At 53.9% G+C, this 16,541-nt stretch overlaps 2 protein-coding genes across 3 annotated transcripts; one reads left to right on the forward strand and one right to left on the reverse strand.

Moving 5' to 3' along the window:
- Positions 1 to 420: 420 nt before the first annotated feature.
- Positions 421 to 7,788, reverse strand: LOC119089644 (tRNA (adenine(58)-N(1))-methyltransferase non-catalytic subunit TRM6). 2 transcript variants are annotated; one of them, XM_037212433.1, is made up of 10 exons: positions 7,740 to 7,788; positions 6,484 to 6,601; positions 6,100 to 6,257; positions 5,556 to 5,691; positions 5,060 to 5,203; positions 4,009 to 4,182; positions 2,853 to 3,504; positions 2,236 to 2,406; positions 1,786 to 1,869; positions 421 to 1,322 (listed from the first exon to the last, which is right to left on the reverse strand). In XM_037212433.1, the coding sequence occupies exons 2-10, from the start codon at positions 6,594 to 6,596 to the stop codon at positions 1,215 to 1,217; spliced, it is 1,740 nt and encodes a 579-aa protein (XP_037068328.1). In that variant the 5' UTR covers positions 6,597 to 6,601; positions 7,740 to 7,788; the 3' UTR covers positions 421 to 1,214. The 2 variants fall into 2 exon arrangements, with proteins under 2 accessions (XP_037068328.1, XP_037068329.1); XM_037212434.1 differs by lacking the exon at positions 7,740 to 7,788 and adding an exon at positions 7,643 to 7,712.
- A 274-nt stretch (positions 7,789 to 8,062) lies between these two features.
- LOC119090341 (WD repeat-containing protein 89) lies at positions 8,063 to 16,318 on the forward strand. Its single transcript, XM_037213134.1, has 10 exons — positions 8,063 to 8,147; positions 11,260 to 11,475; positions 11,843 to 11,959; positions 12,446 to 12,546; positions 12,768 to 12,943; positions 13,255 to 13,400; positions 14,487 to 14,613; positions 15,090 to 15,181; positions 15,690 to 15,804; positions 16,121 to 16,318. The coding sequence occupies exons 2-10, from the start codon at positions 11,303 to 11,305 to the stop codon at positions 16,256 to 16,258; spliced, it is 1,185 nt and encodes a 394-aa protein (XP_037069029.1). The 5' UTR covers positions 8,063 to 8,147; positions 11,260 to 11,302; the 3' UTR covers positions 16,259 to 16,318.
- Positions 16,319 to 16,541: the final 223 nt, after the last annotated feature.

Below are 16,541 nucleotides of genomic sequence, written 5' to 3' on the forward strand. Positions count from 1 at the left end.
TCCCTGAATTACTTCATACGGTTTTGAGCAAAGAGGTAAAACATTGAGGAGCTGAGTTTGCATTATTTGTGCACGTGTTGTGCAAACTTGGTGCCTTTTTACCTTGACGATTCATGATCTATAACCTCTTCCTCACGGTCATCTCGGCGACATTTTGCTCAAAAGTGACTAATAATTCTAACATATCGCATGCAATGCACTGTGGCCTTCGTAACTAAATTTAATCTTCTGAAATCCATACGGTTTTCCTTCATGACACGACCTTACAGCCTTTCCAACGTCGCTTTCCCCGTTGACGAGGTATGATTTATTCAGAAGGGTGGGTCACTGCCGCGTCAGCCTTAAAATCTTGGCATAAAATGAATACCGCAGGTCACGCCCGCCAATATCCACTAGTACCCATCTGATACTTCTCCCAGAGCTGCGTAGTGCCTTTTTCCGCATTGTGTTCGCATTCTGCGTTCTTTGGAAGACGGGGAGGGCCTATGACGAGCTATTGGGCGCTGGACCGTGTTGCGCCGTGCGTCTGTGTGGCGGCGGCTAGGTCTGGGCACGGGACCAGGGTCTTCATGGTGACTGCATCATCTTTACAGCAGGGTTTGTCACACCGCGGACGCCGCAGCATCCTATCGAAGCAGCCACAACACCATCGAACCGCCCGAAACAGGGCCACGACTCCATGGCTTTATATCCAGCAAAAATACATACAAATGTCGACACATGCTCAGACTGCGTGCGCCACCCAACGTCCGATCACCAGTCCAGGTCTTGTTTAGTGGCCGACCACCCGGTCTGAGTCTTGCTCAGCGGCCGACCACCCAACCCCGGCCTTGTTTAGTGGCCGACCACCCGGTCCAAGTCTTGCTAAGCGGTCGACCACCCAGTGCGGGCCTTGTGCAGCGGCCGACCACCCAATCCGGGTCTTGCTAAGCGGTCGACCACCCAGTCCGGGCCTTGTTCAGCGACCCACCACCCAGTCCGGGTCTTGCTAAGCGGTCGATCACCCAGTCCGGGCCCTGTTTTGTGTCTGACCACCCAGTGCGAGCCTTGATTAGTGACCGATCACCCAGTCCGGGCCTTGTTTGGTGGCCGACCACCCGGTCCAAGTCTTGCTAAGCGGCCGACCATCCAGTTCGGGCCTTGTTGAGCGGCGACCACCCAGTGCGAGCCTTGTTTAGTGACCGACCAGCCGGTCCGGCCCGTCCCGTGACCGGTCACTCTGCCTCGGCGGCGCCGAGCGTGCGCTCCACCTTGAGGCCGGTGAGCAGGTAGCCGCCGCCGCCCGACATGTTGATCTCCGGATGCGTCCGCTCGGGCAGCACCTGCGGCCAGCGGCGGTGCGCCGTCAGCTCAGAGCGCAAGCAGAGGTCAGACCAAGGGCTCCCGGTCCGGAGAGGCGGCGCTGCGGACCAGGGGCTCCCGCTCCGAGGAGGGCGGGAGGAGGATCGGGGAGGCGGCGCGGTCGCCGCGCTCCGCCAGCGTTGTGAGGAGCACAGGCGAGCGATGCGGTCGGCCATGTTCGGCGATGACCCGTGCCGTTAGCGGGTGAGGCGTGCTATGAAATTACTCTTAGGATACCCCGCGAACTGATTCTATATTCCTTTTAGCATTGGTACTATTTGGCAAATGCAGTGGTGGCACAAACGGTCAGGGCTCTGCTCTCTTCCTAAAAATATCAATCTCACCTCAAATTTCCATTCAGCATCCTATTGGCAGGAGCATAAGCGTCTGGGATAGGCGGGCTTGAAGCACTTAAGGCGTGCAACTTTGTGAACACCGTGTTACCTGATAATTCCTAAGCCAGGTCTCCGTCACCCTCAGCATGATGCAGCCCTTGGCTTTCATCGCGAAGTAACATTCCAGGAGAGGCTGAAAACAAACTGATGATGTAATGCAGCCAGGTATTATGCACATACATTACAATCACGGACGCATATCCAAGAAGCGGGCGTGTGCCACGATTCCAATTTTTGACCACGTTTTCCGTATTCTCACCGCCCCGACAGAACGTGACACCGTTGGTAAGCGCAGCTGGACCAGAAATAAGTTTTCAACTTTCGATTCATGGTTCACGGCCGCCAATAATCATGCTACCATACCGCCATCAATATCCTGCATATTGATGATAATAGAGACGCCTTACGCCCGGATGCAGTCGTATCTATAATGCCACGCACATCGGCACCGGTCCCGGCGCCGTTACGAGCTCGCCCCGGCCGCCCGCGCATGCCGTACCTCCTTGTAGGGACAGAAGACGGCGAACGGCCGCGACGGCGCCACGAAGTCGATGAGGTAGCGCAGCAGGTTGAGCGGGTGCTGGCGGCAGCACAGCAGCAAGCCGTCCATGTCGGCCGCTGACAGCAGCTCCAGCGCCAGCGCCGAGTCCTCGGCCCTGGTCCGCGCGTACTGCGGCACGGCGCACCATATGGCTACGGCGTACGGCGTGGAGCTGCACTGGTACCATGCGGCTACAGCACGTGACGTGCACGGGCGAGATTCAACGAAGTTCGCTGCGCTTCGCTTTTCTCTACACAACATAACGTGAGTGTCATTTAAGCAAGTTACTCGTCATAGATGCCGAGGACGTTATATGGTCCTTATGTCTGTACTTATAACTGTACATCTCAACAAATAACACTTTTTGACTTACACACGGATGCGCGGCAGCTTTACAAATAACCCTGGTACACCCTAAATCAAGCGATTTCTCTACCACGTCGCAGTGCGCATTGGTGTAAACGCGTGCGTACTGCGCATCTGGGACGTGACTATTGGTTACCATGGAAACGGTGATAAGGGTATCATGCCAGTACCGGCGTTTGTCTACAAACCGCACCACGATCGCCTCTCACCTTCGACTTTTTGGGCGCACTGCCGGCCTGCTCATCACTGAGCCGACGTTTCCGTGGCGCCTCCGTCCCGCTGTTGCCGTCTGCGACCGGTTCAGCCGCGCCGGGCGCACCTCCCGCGTCCTTCGCTTCCTCAGCGCCGACACTGGGCAGCACCTGGTCCTTCTCCGCTCCCGCAGCGCCAACACTGGACAGCACCTGGTCCTTCTCCACTCCCTCAGCGCCGACACTGGGCAGCACCTGGTCCTTCTCCGCTCCCTCAGCGCCGACACTGGACATCACCTGGTCCTCAGCGGGCGCCGCGCCAGCGCCAGTGCTGGATGCGGCGCTGGCGATCACCGACGACACCGCCACACCGTCACAGCTGGGGGCCGCCTCACGGCCGCCCACTGGCGTCACTTCGGCGCCGTTAGCGGGGGCCACCTCAGCGCCGGCAGGGCACGTCGCCCCGCCGCCGTTACTGGGGGTGGCCTCGTCAGCGGTCGGTGGTGCCGCGCCATCAGCGAGCGTGACCTCCACACCGCCAGCGGCGCCCCTGCCGCTGAGGTCAGCCGGGGCCGATCCGGGGGGAAGGCGTGACGTCAGCGTCGGCAGGTCCAGGCAGGTCAGGCACGCCAGCTCCGCCTCGCTGAAGTTGATCGCGTCCACCGCCTGCCTGCGGACCGGCCGCGAGGAGGCGGTGAGCGTGCATCGCTGGCCGGAGCCGCCGTGCCCATGTTGTCATGTGCCCCTGCTGGGCTTCAGTGGACTATGTCCACTTCAGTGGACGGTGGACGAGAGCACAATTGCGTCACAACTGTACAGCTCATAAAACTGCATCAATATATTTTGCAAACATATCAAACAGTTTTAGACGAACAAGTTGCATACGTAATGGTCTTCGCCAATAGCACACCAGTCACTCATGTGACCCACTCACCACTGACTCACTCACCCGCACACCTCTGTTCTAAACCTCCCTGGGCCTGAAAGAGGGGCCCCAGCGCTGGGGTGCTCACCTCTGAGGCACACCTCCCTGGAAGAGGTGCAGCTCACCTCTGAGGCACACCTCCCTGGAAGAGGTGCAGCTCACCTCTGAGGCACACCTCCCTGGAAGAGGTGTAGCTCACCTCTGAGGCACGCCTCCCTGGAATAGATGCACCTGCGCTGGAGTGCTCACCTCTGTGGCACGCCTCCCTGAAAGAGGTGCACCAGCCGGCCACGGCCGCCCAGCCGCTCCAGCACGGCGGCCACGACCACGCCCAGACAGCCGGACTCGAGCAGCAGGTACCGGCCGCCCGCACGCACGCTGCACGCAGTCAGCAGCTGACTCAGCGAGTCCACCCGCAGGTTCCTGCCGAGGTGGTAGACACGATGGTAATGCCGGCAACAATGATCAAAATCGTAGAAACAGAAATAATAATGGTGTCGCTATTCCTTACACCAGTTCTGCACAATACGATTATAATATTAAAACATTATGATGACATCAGCATAACAGCATCGCGATGTATATATATATATATATATATATATATATATATATATATATATATATAAGCCTTACAAATACATGGTATCGACGACTGAAATAATTTTACATCGCGGTTTCAGGCACCAGGGCCCGGTCAAGATCCCGCAGGCTGACCGGGGTCGCCGGCCAGGCACACAGCGGGGCCACACAACAGTCTTCAGCCGACGTTGCGAGAACATAAGCTAGCATCACAACGTACTCGATTGGCGTCGTGCCGGGACATCCAATGATATCACGGCACACGCTAGCTAGCGATGTCGCGTCTCATAAACTCCACCCTAGGTTTATGCCGGGGTGTATACAAATGCACAGAACCGCACGGAACGCTATCGTAGTAACCAAAACGTGCATTCTAGTGCAAGTAGTGTCTGACCATTCGACACAAAAAACCGCAATGAGACGGGGAAGAGATAAAGACACCGGAACGAGCGACGATGCTGGAACACAAGATGAGAACATATCCCAGGTCCAGTAAGATCCAAATATCCCCAGAAAGAGAGTGTAAGGGACAGAGAAGAACGGTAATGGAGAAGAGGGGATGCAGACCGCATGGCGAATGCAGAAACAATGCTAAGAATAAAGAGGAGAGAATGAATATAGGAATCAATAGAGGTAAAGGCATACCACAAAGAAGAGAAATACGAGTGATACAGCAGCTCCACGCCATACAGTGTGGTGCTGCTGTATAGCAACTGACATGATTTTCAGCGGGTCCTGCATGTAGTACATACTGGCGACCAAACGGGCGGTGGGCTCGTGCACGCTGATGAATTCAAAATATTTCTTCTGCTTTTTGCGTACGTACTTCGCCTGTGAATACTCAGTCTTTCCCTGAAATGAGCTGAAACAAACCAGTAGTGTTCACGGGCGCCAGACAGCGGACGCAATACACATATCTCGCTTCTAAACAAGCAACGCGTCTCCATCAGCATCATGCCCCCAACATCCCACGCTAACAGCGACATATCAGTCAGCAAAATCCCCGACGCGTCCCGCCCTCAGGCAATAGCGGCACAGAAGTCGGTTATCAGTCGAGCATAGGCTTCGAATTGCCTCCCCTCGAAGCAGACTATACACTGTGACGATCTAACGACTGCCCTACTGCAATGTCCGACGCCCACGCCGATCAATAAAAGAAACACCTTCCCAAATGCACAATGAAAACCGAGTGGCGGAGGCGAGGCCAAGCTTACGTGCTGTTGTCAACGATGGTGTTGACGATCTCCTTCCCGGTCACCCCCTGGTCCCTCATCGCCATGATGTTCTCACGTGTGAGAGACTGGGAGCTGGGGTCCGCCACCAGGTTCCTGTTGTCGGCGGCGCTCTCGTCTGAGGACGGCACGTGTCGAAGGTAGACGGCGGGCGACAGGAGCCCGGCCACACAGTCTCCGACGGCGCGCAATGGGACGCAGCTGCAGACCACCTCAAACTGCACTAGAAGCTGGAAATTGTTTGCGAGAGGCCCAAAACCAGCGAACAGCGTGAATAGGCAAATGGTTCCAAGTTCTGACTTTACTACAGGCCTGCCGCAGTCATTGTTAACTTGACAAACTTTTTGGAACACATAAGACACAAGAAAAAAGGACATATCTTCCGAATCATAACCATACGTTAATCATGTAAATGATGCTACTGAAATGCAAACCCAGCAGGGTATTAATATATTGAGAAATGTCAGATTTGCAGTACATCTGATCTGGACATTCACACAGTACAGATGGTAAGGTGGCATCTGACCTGTGCTGATGACATCTGCCAGGTCCTCCATCCGCTGAACGGGCTCGGCCTGCAGCAGACGCTGGCGACCAGTGCCTGGGCGCAGCTTGAACTGGGTGCCCACTGGGTGGCCGAGCAGGCCGGCCACATCCACAGCCGTCCTGCCCAGCTGGCACTGTCTACAGCACCATGGGTGGCATGAGCAGACACACAGACAAACTTTTACTCTACACAATGACCCTCAGCTGCTGGACATAGTGTAGTAATATGTAGGTGGCACAACAGGGGCACAGAACAATGCCCCCATAAAGTGTCATTCTGGTTAGGGCTTCAGAATATTTTACAAAAGCTTTGGGAACAGCAAGACACTCATCAAAAACACAACACTCATTGACCTCTACTTACTTCTGGGTCTTCAGTTTGGCAAGCTTCATGAATGAACCTTTGATGACAATGTAGTTTTTGCCCTCAGCTATGATGTGGTCATCATTCCTGGGACCAGCCATTGTCTCATTCATTTTTCCTATGGGAGAGAATTCAAAAATTATCCCAATGCATTCTGAAACTTTATCAGAACAAAACAATGTTAGGAATCCTGTAGAACATCAGCAGGTATAAATGTCATAAGTGGTATGTAAATATTACCAGTTTTCAGCAGGACATATGTGTGGCATTAGCTTTGAACCATTGCAAATGCCCATAGCAAAGCAGTATTGAACCTGCAAACATTTGTTACCAGCTGATCATTGCACAAATCAGAGTAATACAACAGATAAACTTTAACTGCTTGCACCACCCTAACAAATCTCAAGATGTTCTGGTTTTAGCAGCCAGAAAACAACCCAGCATCTAGCTGTAGCTATTTTAAGATAAAACACTGCAGAAACACAGCATAAAGTAAAAACTCAGTGCTTGTGCACCTCTGCCACCACCACAGCATGAACCATACAACTGAGGCATTTTCATTCTTCACCTGCCAGAGACATGCTGGACATTGGACATACTGTTAGTGGTGGCTGAATCTCACAACAGACCACTCCTCTTTAACCAGGTATAGGTGCATTTAATCCTGTGTCTTACTATAGACCAGTCTGCAAAAAAATTCATCTGCTGTGTTGGATACCCACATATCTGTGCACTGAACTTTGTGCATGTGCTTTGTGCTGAACTTTGTGTGCGAAGCTTGGAGCATGCCAAATAACACTGAACTTTCAACCTCTTATTACATGGAAAATCTCTTGCAAGTATTTCTGAGATATTATCAATGCAACATTATAGTATAACAATGGAATATTGGCTACCTGTGCACTAAAATTGGTGGTAGCTTGCCCAAACTATGGGTGCTCCCACTGACAATGTATATGCTCTGAAATCGCCGCGATGTTGCTGCCATGTCGAATATGTTCTAAATAACATATCTGTTTTCCAGACTGAGCTAAAGATGCCGCCTCATCAATCTGTTCCTTTTCCTCGGCAACGTATCTACGTTCAACGCAACTGTCCCGGTCTCTGCAATCGATCCCCACCGGCGCCCAAGTACATCCATTCCACATTTGTCACTGACCGCATGCATTAATTTTTTCCACTAATTGTTTCTTTTCCAACAGCCATCCTCATCCACATTCTACGATTTAACTCTCATAAATCACGCGAGAACTTACTCGTATTAGACCAGCGTGCAAAGCCTATTTAGCTTAATCGTTCATCGAGCACGTTAGATCGGATACTCCAGTTATGTCTCAATTGCGCTATAAAGAACTACTATATATAGAGATGCCACTATGATGCTGTAAATATAATTGCAACATGTTAGAAGACAATTTGACTAATTGGGCTGTGTTTGCTTGCATTCCATGAAAAAGAGGGTTTTGCTAATGTCTTTCTGTGCTTAGTGCAAATGCCTTTTGAATTTTGAATTGATTTTTTGGTCTGCTCTAAATTTTGTGGGCTATTAGAACGCAGCGGTGCCAAAAATGCACGCGCAGGAACCGACAAGGTCGAGTCTGCACGTGGGGTCTGCGTTGGGGAACGGACTGGGTTGTGGCGGTTGGTTAATGCCATTTCAGGAGGTAAGGTGCCGGCGATAAACGGGTTACGGGACCCTGTCATCTTTTGAGGATGGAGTTATGTATTCAAAACTTTAAGAGCCTTTAAGGTCGGGGGAGCATGTGGGTGGCCTGGCGGCATACTCACGTTTAGTTCATCAGTGCAGATGCTGCGAAGATACGCGGTACCCGGAACGTCATGTGTAGTGGCGGATTTACGCCGAAATGTCCATCACTTATATCGTCTATTTTTAACTGTTCCGTGTTTGTTGCATGGGTGATAGGAGCTCCATGTGTGGGTAGTTGATATTTCACAGAACAAAAATAAGACAATTATAAGCATAAGTAGTCAATATGTCCACCAAATCTTACTCCCAAATGAAATCAGCTTCAAGATTCAGCACAATTTTCCTCCACTGGTTTAGGCACACAGTTTTGGGACCCAGATTACATTTAAATGAAAGGCACTTATGAAAATGCACTCCATTCAGTGATCCATTCAATAATTCCATTTTCTTGTTCTGGTTGTGAGCAATGAGTAAAGGAGCTGAATCTTGAATAAAACCAAGTTGAATGAAATCAAAGTATGTGAATAAAGCAGATGTGTCATCCAATTGGAGGATTTGTTGGATCTGTTTGTCACTGTGCCATGATATTGTTGTTTTTTTTTTGTTTGGTGTCCCATGGTTTGTTGTTTTGGCTAGAAATGTGGGGAGCTCCTGATAGGTTTGCTTATTTTTTCTATAGAATCCAGACTAGGGTGGTGTCTACAAACTTCCCTTAAGACATATACCAGTGTTTTTAATGTCCCTTGGCTCTGAACCAGCAGCTGTCATACTGTTGTCAGTTGTATAATTGTGTTTGTAGCCCAGTGATGTGCTGTCTTAGGATAGATATACTGTCAGAAAAATATGTGCCATAAGTCTTTGATTGCCATGAATTAACATCCATCCTGTTTGTAGTTCCATTCTTCAGCATAATGAAGGAAGACAAATTTATCCTGTGTGCAGCAAAAAAGCAAACAATTGATCAATATAATAGTGCATGGAGAAGCTTAAGTCCATCTGCTGCATGCAGCTTATAACCAGGGTTCATGCCCATTGGAAAGCTTGGATGTGCTTGAAAAAGTGCAAAACATTATTAAAAAGTGTAAATGTACAATGCTTAGGTGAGCACTGGCTCCTTATATGCAAAGCCCTAGAAAGATAATAGTTCTAACTGGTTCTTTGAATTACTCTCTGCTGATTCTTGGATCTTGGCTCTGGGCCTTTCCTCAGCAGACCATCATGTTGAATGTGGTGTTATGGTGGATCTTGGGCCATTTGAGGGTCTTGGGCCATATTCCATGCTGGACATTGGTTTTGGGTAGATCCCTTGGCATCATTCCATGCTGGTTGTTGGTTCTTCCATTTCCATATGGCCTGTACATGCTCTTGGCTGGATCTTATGGTCCAATATGATATAGGTTTGCTCATTTTAGGCAGGATCATGGTTCTTTTTGGATCCTTCTGCATAACTTAGTACAAGATCATGTTTTTTTTCTGGATCTCCAGTGTGATGCCAACTGGAACACTTCTCATTTAGTGTTGCAGGGCTCAGTAGTTTGGGCTTAGCCACACAAAGCAAGCTTCTGGCAAGAGTCTATCAACACTGGATTCCCCTCAAATGTGGCCTTTCAATCTGTGGTCAACCATAAGGATTTGACAGGTTGTCCCAATAAAGGTGTGTCCTTTTGATTTACTGGTATCCCTTACATACAACATTTGCTTTTAAATACCTGAATCTAAATAATGAAGGAAGTTCATTGGAGCTGGGGTGGTTTGTTTTGGATAATGATATCAACACACTGATGGGCCCTGGAGAGACTTCCATTAGTAACAGGGAGTCAGCGATGCTCTCGCGGACTGGTAACAGATAATCGACGTTAGCCTTGGGGTCTCTTGTTCAACCAGCAAGTCGATAGTGCCGCCAGAGATAGTATCGTCACGTCCGTAGTACTCTGAGGGTTTGTAGCAGTAAAGGTAAGTCAGGGAGTGGAACTGGCGTGGAACTGGCGTATCACTTCAGCATTTCTTGAGCGGCATGCATCCAAGTAAGCTTCCAGTGGGGCATAAGTTCAGAAATGTGGATAATGAGACCAGTGCAGAATGGCTTGTCATACAATTATCCGCGATCCTTGGCATAGCCAGGATATATTACAGGTTACTGTACGCAATATGTGACGCAAAAAGCAAGGAAGTAGCAAAGTTTTCTCGCTGAAGTGGTCAGGAGGTGATTATCGCCGATCTTCTTGCCCGCCTCATTGCCAAAAAGGCCGGGTACCACCCCAGCTCTCATCGACGAAGGCCATGTGGAACCCTGGAGCTCTTCATCTAGTAAGCTGTCTTATTGTCAAACTCACTCAAGGCTCCAGTTTTACTCCGGAGCCCTCCTTATCCCCGCGTATGTGGGACGTCAGGCCCATCCTGCACCGTTACGCTCCCCCCTCCCCGTTCTGGTTTCGTCATGAGCATTCCATTTGAATGGGTTTCAGCTTGAGACGCGTTAATTTTCGCATACACGGTTCGCTGAAGCGGGACGACGTAAATGGTTCGACCGCGATACATCACGACCTGTCGTAAGCTGAGAAACTTTTCGGCGATCTGTAGCTTTAAAATCCGTGATGTTCGATATTGTGACGAAAACTGGCCTATGACCGTGGCATCGCTAGTGGTTGAGGTGTTGTGAGTGATGTGTTTCGTTGCTGCATCTGCCCGCTGCATTTTTTATCTATGGATGCTAACGGATCAGGTAGGGTGAAAGTCTGTAAATATTGTGCAATGTTGTCCAAATTGCCTGGTCATCTGGAGCAGCTCAGATGGCTCTCATTCAAACGGTTTTGGAAGTCATGTGTCACCATAGGCTGGGAGGCAACATTTTGACAGACGCTGTTGATGTACCTCTGCGGCCTCCCGCGGATGATCAAAGAAAATTGGCAATGATGGTCCCTATCCTGTGCCAGGAAAATTTTAACCCAAGTGTCCAATACATTTATCCGGCTTTGATCCTGTTTTAAGCACCCCTGTCTTCACATCTCACCACGGTGTTGCATTCACATTCACGTCATACTTCATGATGCGCATTGTCCGTGTTTCAGAGTCAGGACGTCTTGGCGCGATCTCGTCAGATGAGAAGCCCGAATGGAAGGTGATCTGAACTGTCGGGACATTGAGTCTGAGAAGGACAGAGACGCCGTCGAATATGAGGTTATTCAAAAGGATTTCACGCACGAGTACTCAGCAGCATCCACCACTTCCCTCGCTGCTGACGGCGGAAAGCGATCTACCTACATCACACATCTTGCTGCCAATGGGTAAGCAATGGGCATCCTTATAGTGTAGACAAAGCTGTGCATCGGGCAGTTATGAGTGGGTATGTCAAACCTCCTAACAGGCTGTTCTGTTGAGGCGTGGTGTCATTGGCGGTAAATTGTTGAGATGCCGCCTGTATCTTTTAGTCACTTTTCCTACTTGCTACAGTTACTTTTCACCCATTTGTCACGAAAGAGAAGCAGTGTCAAAGAAAAATCTGCTGAGATTGGTAACGTTAAAACTGTCGCGTTGCCCTCCGCGCTTGACATTCTGGGGCTGTCCACTCGCCTGTTATCTTGAATACGCTGAAGCGCCCTGCAGAACACTGGGTCGGCGCGGTGGTCAATACTGAAGCCCGTCCGATGGCAGGTCACATTCACAGCTGACGGCCGCGTGCTCGGACAACGCTCTGGCCGTGTTTGACTGGAGCACCCTGCAGACCATCACCCACCTCAGGGGTCACACGGCCAAGATCACCGGCGCCAGGTGAGCGTCCACAGGCGCTGCTCGCCCTGGGCCGGGTACGCTGTTAGGAGTGCTGGTGGTAGGAGCGTATGTCTTTGACATTGATGGCGCGCTCCGTTTGCTGAATGTTCCGCTGTTCCAGGTTTGTTGCTGCGATTGGTGTACAATGTTGTCACGTGAATGACCTTCCTGACTCGCCGCCCGCAGCATAGAGTATCTCAAACCTTTGTATTGTTGTGCAGGTCAGCATTGTTCTCATTGAAGGACGAACGGTTGTAAGGTACATCGCGGGTATTTTTTCTGAGTTACTTGCTAGTCTTTTTTTAGGGGAAAATGTGCAACCTTATCATTAAGTGACGTTAATGGTTGACAAGGATTGCGCTATTCCGTTCCTGTTCGTGCCGGTGACGGCAGTGTGGCGATTGCAGTCATTCGTACCGCTTGGAGAGCGCGCCACTGCTGGTTTATAACACGACCGCACGCGCGTAACTGTGGCGCCCTTCTCAGATACGTGCCGGGCGAAGACGCCGTGGTCGTGTCGTCCTCGCTGGACGGCACCGTTCGACAGTGGGACACGCGCACCGGCCGCGCCACCCTCCAGCACACTGGTGAGCCCCAGCCCGCACCCGGGAGGTGCTGTCCCCGCCCCGGCGTGATGCTCTGAACGGATATCTGACGACTGACCCGGCGGCGGCGCCCGCGGGCGGCCGCCGCCGACGCGTCCGTCCCTGTTGACACCGCACACACCCTGACCGCGTCAGCGATCGACTCGCCCTCGCCACGATGAGAGCGGCCGCTGACGCCTCCCTCGCGCCCCGCCCGCCGCCAGACGCGACCCTGCAGAAGCCGAAGCCACTCACCTGCGTGGACGTGAACGCGGCCGGCCGGTTCGTGTGCGCCGGCACCGAGGTGGTGCAGGACGATTCCTTCCTCGTGTTCTGGGACGTGCGCCAGCCGAACCCGCTCGGCGGGTACTGGGAGTCGCACACGGACGATGTCTCAACGGTGGGTGGCTGCTGCTTGCCCCTCATCCTTTCCTGTTGTACCTTGCCAGAGCTAAATTGGTTGGGATAGTCCCAGTTGTATTGAACAAGCAAGGTCATGTAACATGCTGAGTTATGAAGCGCTTGTTTCATTTAATCCGGTAATACGACAAGCTATTGAATACATAGGTTCTAGCGTTTTAAACCTAGCAACCATCGGTGAAATGTAACGATGTCACCCGTCAGCTGCTACGTCTGCCCTACGGCTTCGGTCCGTAGCCTGCGGTGGCTGGGTGTCGCGCGCACTGACGGCCGGCATCGCCCGGCGCGCAGGTGCGGTTCCACCCGACCGACAGCGGCGCTCTGGTCAGCGGCTCCACGGACGGCTACGTGAACGTGTTCGACGTGACGCAGACGACCGAGGATGACGCCCTGCAGGCCACGCTCAACACAGAGTCGTCCGTCAGCTCGGTTACCTGGTCAGTGCTCCCGGAGCCAAGAAGGGAGGGTCAGTGGTCCCGCTCGGGGATGGAGAGTCAGTGGTCCCGGTCGGGAGGGAGGGAGGGTCAGTGGTCCCGGTCGGGAGGGGGGGGGGGTCAGTGGTTCCGCTCGGGAGGGAGGGTCAGAAGTCCCGGTCGGGAGGGAGGGCAGTGATCCCGTTCGGGAGGGAGGGTCATTGGTCCCGCGCCCAGGGAGGGAGGGTCAGTAGTCCCGCTCGGGAGAGGGGGTCAGTGGTCCCGCTCGGGAGAGAGGGTCAGTGGTCCCGCGCCCAGGGAGGGAGGGTCAGTAGTCCCGCTCGGGAGAGAGGGTCAGTATTCCCGCTCGGGAGAGAGGGTCAGTGGTCCCGCTGGGGAGGAAGGGTCAGTGGCCCCGCTCGGGACAGAGGGTCAGTAATCCGGCTCGGGAGGGAGGGTCAGCGGTCCCGCTCGGGGGAGAGGGTCAGTGGTTCGCCTCGAAAGAGAGGGTCAGTGGTCCCGTTCGGGAGGGAGGGTCAGCGGTCCCGCCCGGAAGAGAGGGTCATTATTCGCGCTCGGGAGGGAGGGTCAGTGATCCCGCTCGGGAGAGAGGATCAGTATTCCCTCTCGGGAGAGAGGGTCAGCGGTCCCGCTCGAGAGAGGGTCATTAGTCCCGTTCGGGAGGGAGGGTCGGTGGTCCTGCACGGGGAGGAAGTGTCAATGGTCCCGCACGGGGAGAGAGAGTCCGTGGTCCCGGTTGAAGAGGAAGAGTCGGTGGTCACTCTCGAGGAGGAAGTCAGTGGTTCCACTTGGGGATGAAGAGTCGTTGGTCCCGCTCGGGAGGGTCAGTGGCCCTGCTCGTGGTGGGAGGGTCAGTGGGCTCCCCGAGTCCCACTCGGGGAGGGGTGGGGCCCACGTGGGAGCGGATACTACGTCGGTCGGGGATCTGCGGCGCCTCGGGTGGTGTGCCGCGGATCATGCTCGAGGCTTGCTGGAGCGTCGCCAGACCGCCGGTGTCAGGCGGGGAGCGCGCCGCTGCTGTGTCCCTGACTCGGCCGGCGTCGGCGACCGCCGGGGCGCGGCCTGACCGCCTACGCCGCCGCCCGCCAGGTGGGAGCGGGCCGGCCGGCGTCACCTGGCCGTCGTGCTGGACACCGAGGAGCTTCAGAGCTGGGACATCGAGGAGAGCGAGCGGCGCGGCCAGTTTGGCAGGAGCGACATCGCGGCCGCCATACGGGTGAGGGCGCTCGCCCGCTGCCTGGGCTCAGGGCGATCCGATCAGTCTTTATGAATTGCTGAGCTGTGCGTGAGCAATGTGGGTGGTAGATTGCACGTGGATCTGCGTGGAACGGAACCGAAAGGAAACAAATCGAACCAGAACGAATGGGAGATGGCGTTGAAACTGAAACATCTGATACGCGATACATTTCAGGAGAAATTTGGGAATTCAAAGTAAATGGGTGAATAGCAGCGGCGGGTATAATTCCGGTTCATTGGCGCCTGCTAGAGTCAGTTATGCATGTTTATGGTATAAAAAACGTTACACTCGTGAAAGTTGGGTGCGACCTGGGTTTCACTGTTGTAATTTCAGCTGCGTCCCGTCTCACGCGATGCCGCACGTGTTTGGAATGCTGTGTGGGTTTTCTGTGGTGACCAGCCGACGCATCACCTGTGCAGGACGTTTCTTGTAACCAGGCATGTCTGTTTTTTCAGAGGACCATGTATGAGGTGTGTTATGTTGAAGGCTGTCACCAGACAGCGTCCGGAGACGTCCTGGCTGTGGCAGGCGCCGTCACAAAGGAGGGGTGAGTGAGCCCTCTCGTGGCCCAACACCAGCGACACCTTGCGTAGCTGTCAGACACCAGAAGTACTCTACAGTACGGCCAGGTGCCGTTGTGGTGTGTTGATTGATCCGGATGCGAAGATGCCCGCTGCGATGTACCGTGTGATTTGAGGACTAGATGGGGTGCCTCTAGAGCTGGTCGCAGTCGCCTGACGTTCTCAAGCATACGTGACGTGCATGCCCCCGCACGTGCTGTGGACACGTCGGGCGATCGTCCACGTGCTTTGTCAGCTGTTTGACGCTCGCAGACCCTTCCCTGCTGGCAGATTTGCACAGTGCTGGCTTGTCAGGAGTCTCAGCCAGACGTCTCGTGGCATCGTGGCCAAGTTTCGGTCTTCCCCTGTCGGTCGTTGTCAGGCTGTGCCAGCACAGTGCGCGGCGTGGCGTCCGCGCGCCGCGGTCGCCGCCGCCCCGAGCGGTGCGTGCCATGCGTCGGTGTACCTGACGTCACCCCCGCGTGTGCGCCGCAGACACGGCTGTCTGCGCCTGCTGCGGCTGGGCGACTCGGGATTGGAGCCGCACGCGCTGCTGGACGACGGCGAGGACCCCGCGCAGCTGGTGCGCGCCAGCGTCTACTGTCCCGCGGTGAGACCCTGCCCCGCCCTGGGGCAGTCTAGCGCCTGAAGCGGCGCCGCAGGCGGTAGACCGAGGACGGGGCTGGATTTGTCAAGTGCATATGGTGCGCTGCTTCATCGCTCCGCTGCATTTTGTTTGGTTGGTCTGGTCGGCGTGCCGGTTTTATACTCTGGAATGGTTGTAAAAGAGCCTCTGGAGTCCCTGCCTGTGTGACAGACTGATCTCGGCGTCGTATGCGTCTCAGGCGGGTGTTCCCCTCCGGAGTCTGGTCCGCGTCTCGTGGCTGGACCGCTGGCCATGCCCTCACACCCGGACCGCCCCGCAGACGGGCGCCCTGGTGACCGGCGGCGAGGGCGGCGTGCTCACACTCTGGAAGCCCGGCGCCCAGCCCAGCGGCTCCAACAGGCGGCAGAGCAAGGCCGTCCACCATCGGCGCAGCAGGCATAAACAAAAGCCGTACTGACGTCAGGAGACGCCGCGGCCGCCGGCGCTGTGTTGTGTAATATATCGGACTTGTGATATGGTCGCCGTGTTTTTCAGAGCCCGTCCATAAACGGAACGTTCGATAAGAAACATTGCGGGAACGACAGGTCTTCATAGCTCAGGCTGCAACCTATGAGGGATTGGCAGGTGGTTGGCAATGCCACTCCCCTCCGTCAGCGATCTGAACTTAACCGTGACGAGCAGCAAAGACGAATTCACGCTGCAGGTGCCATGCCAGCAGCGCACCATCCCCGTCGCTGGGA

The sequence above is a fragment of the Pollicipes pollicipes genome, unplaced genomic scaffold (genome assembly GCF_011947565.3).
Source record: "Pollicipes pollicipes isolate AB1234 unplaced genomic scaffold, Ppol_2.1 Scaffold_3087;HRSCAF=3621_pilon_pilon_pilon, whole genome shotgun sequence".
Lineage (NCBI taxonomy): Eukaryota > Metazoa > Arthropoda > Thecostraca > Pollicipedomorpha > Pollicipedidae > Pollicipes > Pollicipes pollicipes.

Excerpts from the sequence above, each read along its gene's own strand:
- LOC119089644 (XM_037212433.1), bottom strand. The coding sequence starts at position 6,596 with ATGAATGAGACAATGGCTGGTCCCAGGAATGATGACCACATCATAGCT. Across the intron at positions 5,692-6,099 it reads GGCAGATGTCATCAGCACAG|ACGAGAGCGCCGCCGACAAC; the intron begins GTCAGATGCCAC and ends TGCCGTCCTCAG. Across the intron at positions 4,183-5,059 it reads CAGGACCCGCTGAAAATCAT|GAACCTGCGGGTGGACTCGC; the intron begins GTCAGTTGCTAT and ends CCACCTCGGCAG.
- LOC119090341 (XM_037213134.1), top strand. The coding sequence starts at position 11,303 with ATGGAAGGTGATCTGAACTGTCGGGACATTGAGTCTGAGAAGGACAGA. Across the intron at positions 12,547-12,767 it reads CGCCACCCTCCAGCACACTG|ACGCGACCCTGCAGAAGCCG; the intron begins GTGAGCCCCAGC and ends GCCCGCCGCCAG. Across the intron at positions 12,944-13,254 it reads ACACGGACGATGTCTCAACG|GTGCGGTTCCACCCGACCGA; the intron begins GTGGGTGGCTGC and ends CCCGGCGCGCAG.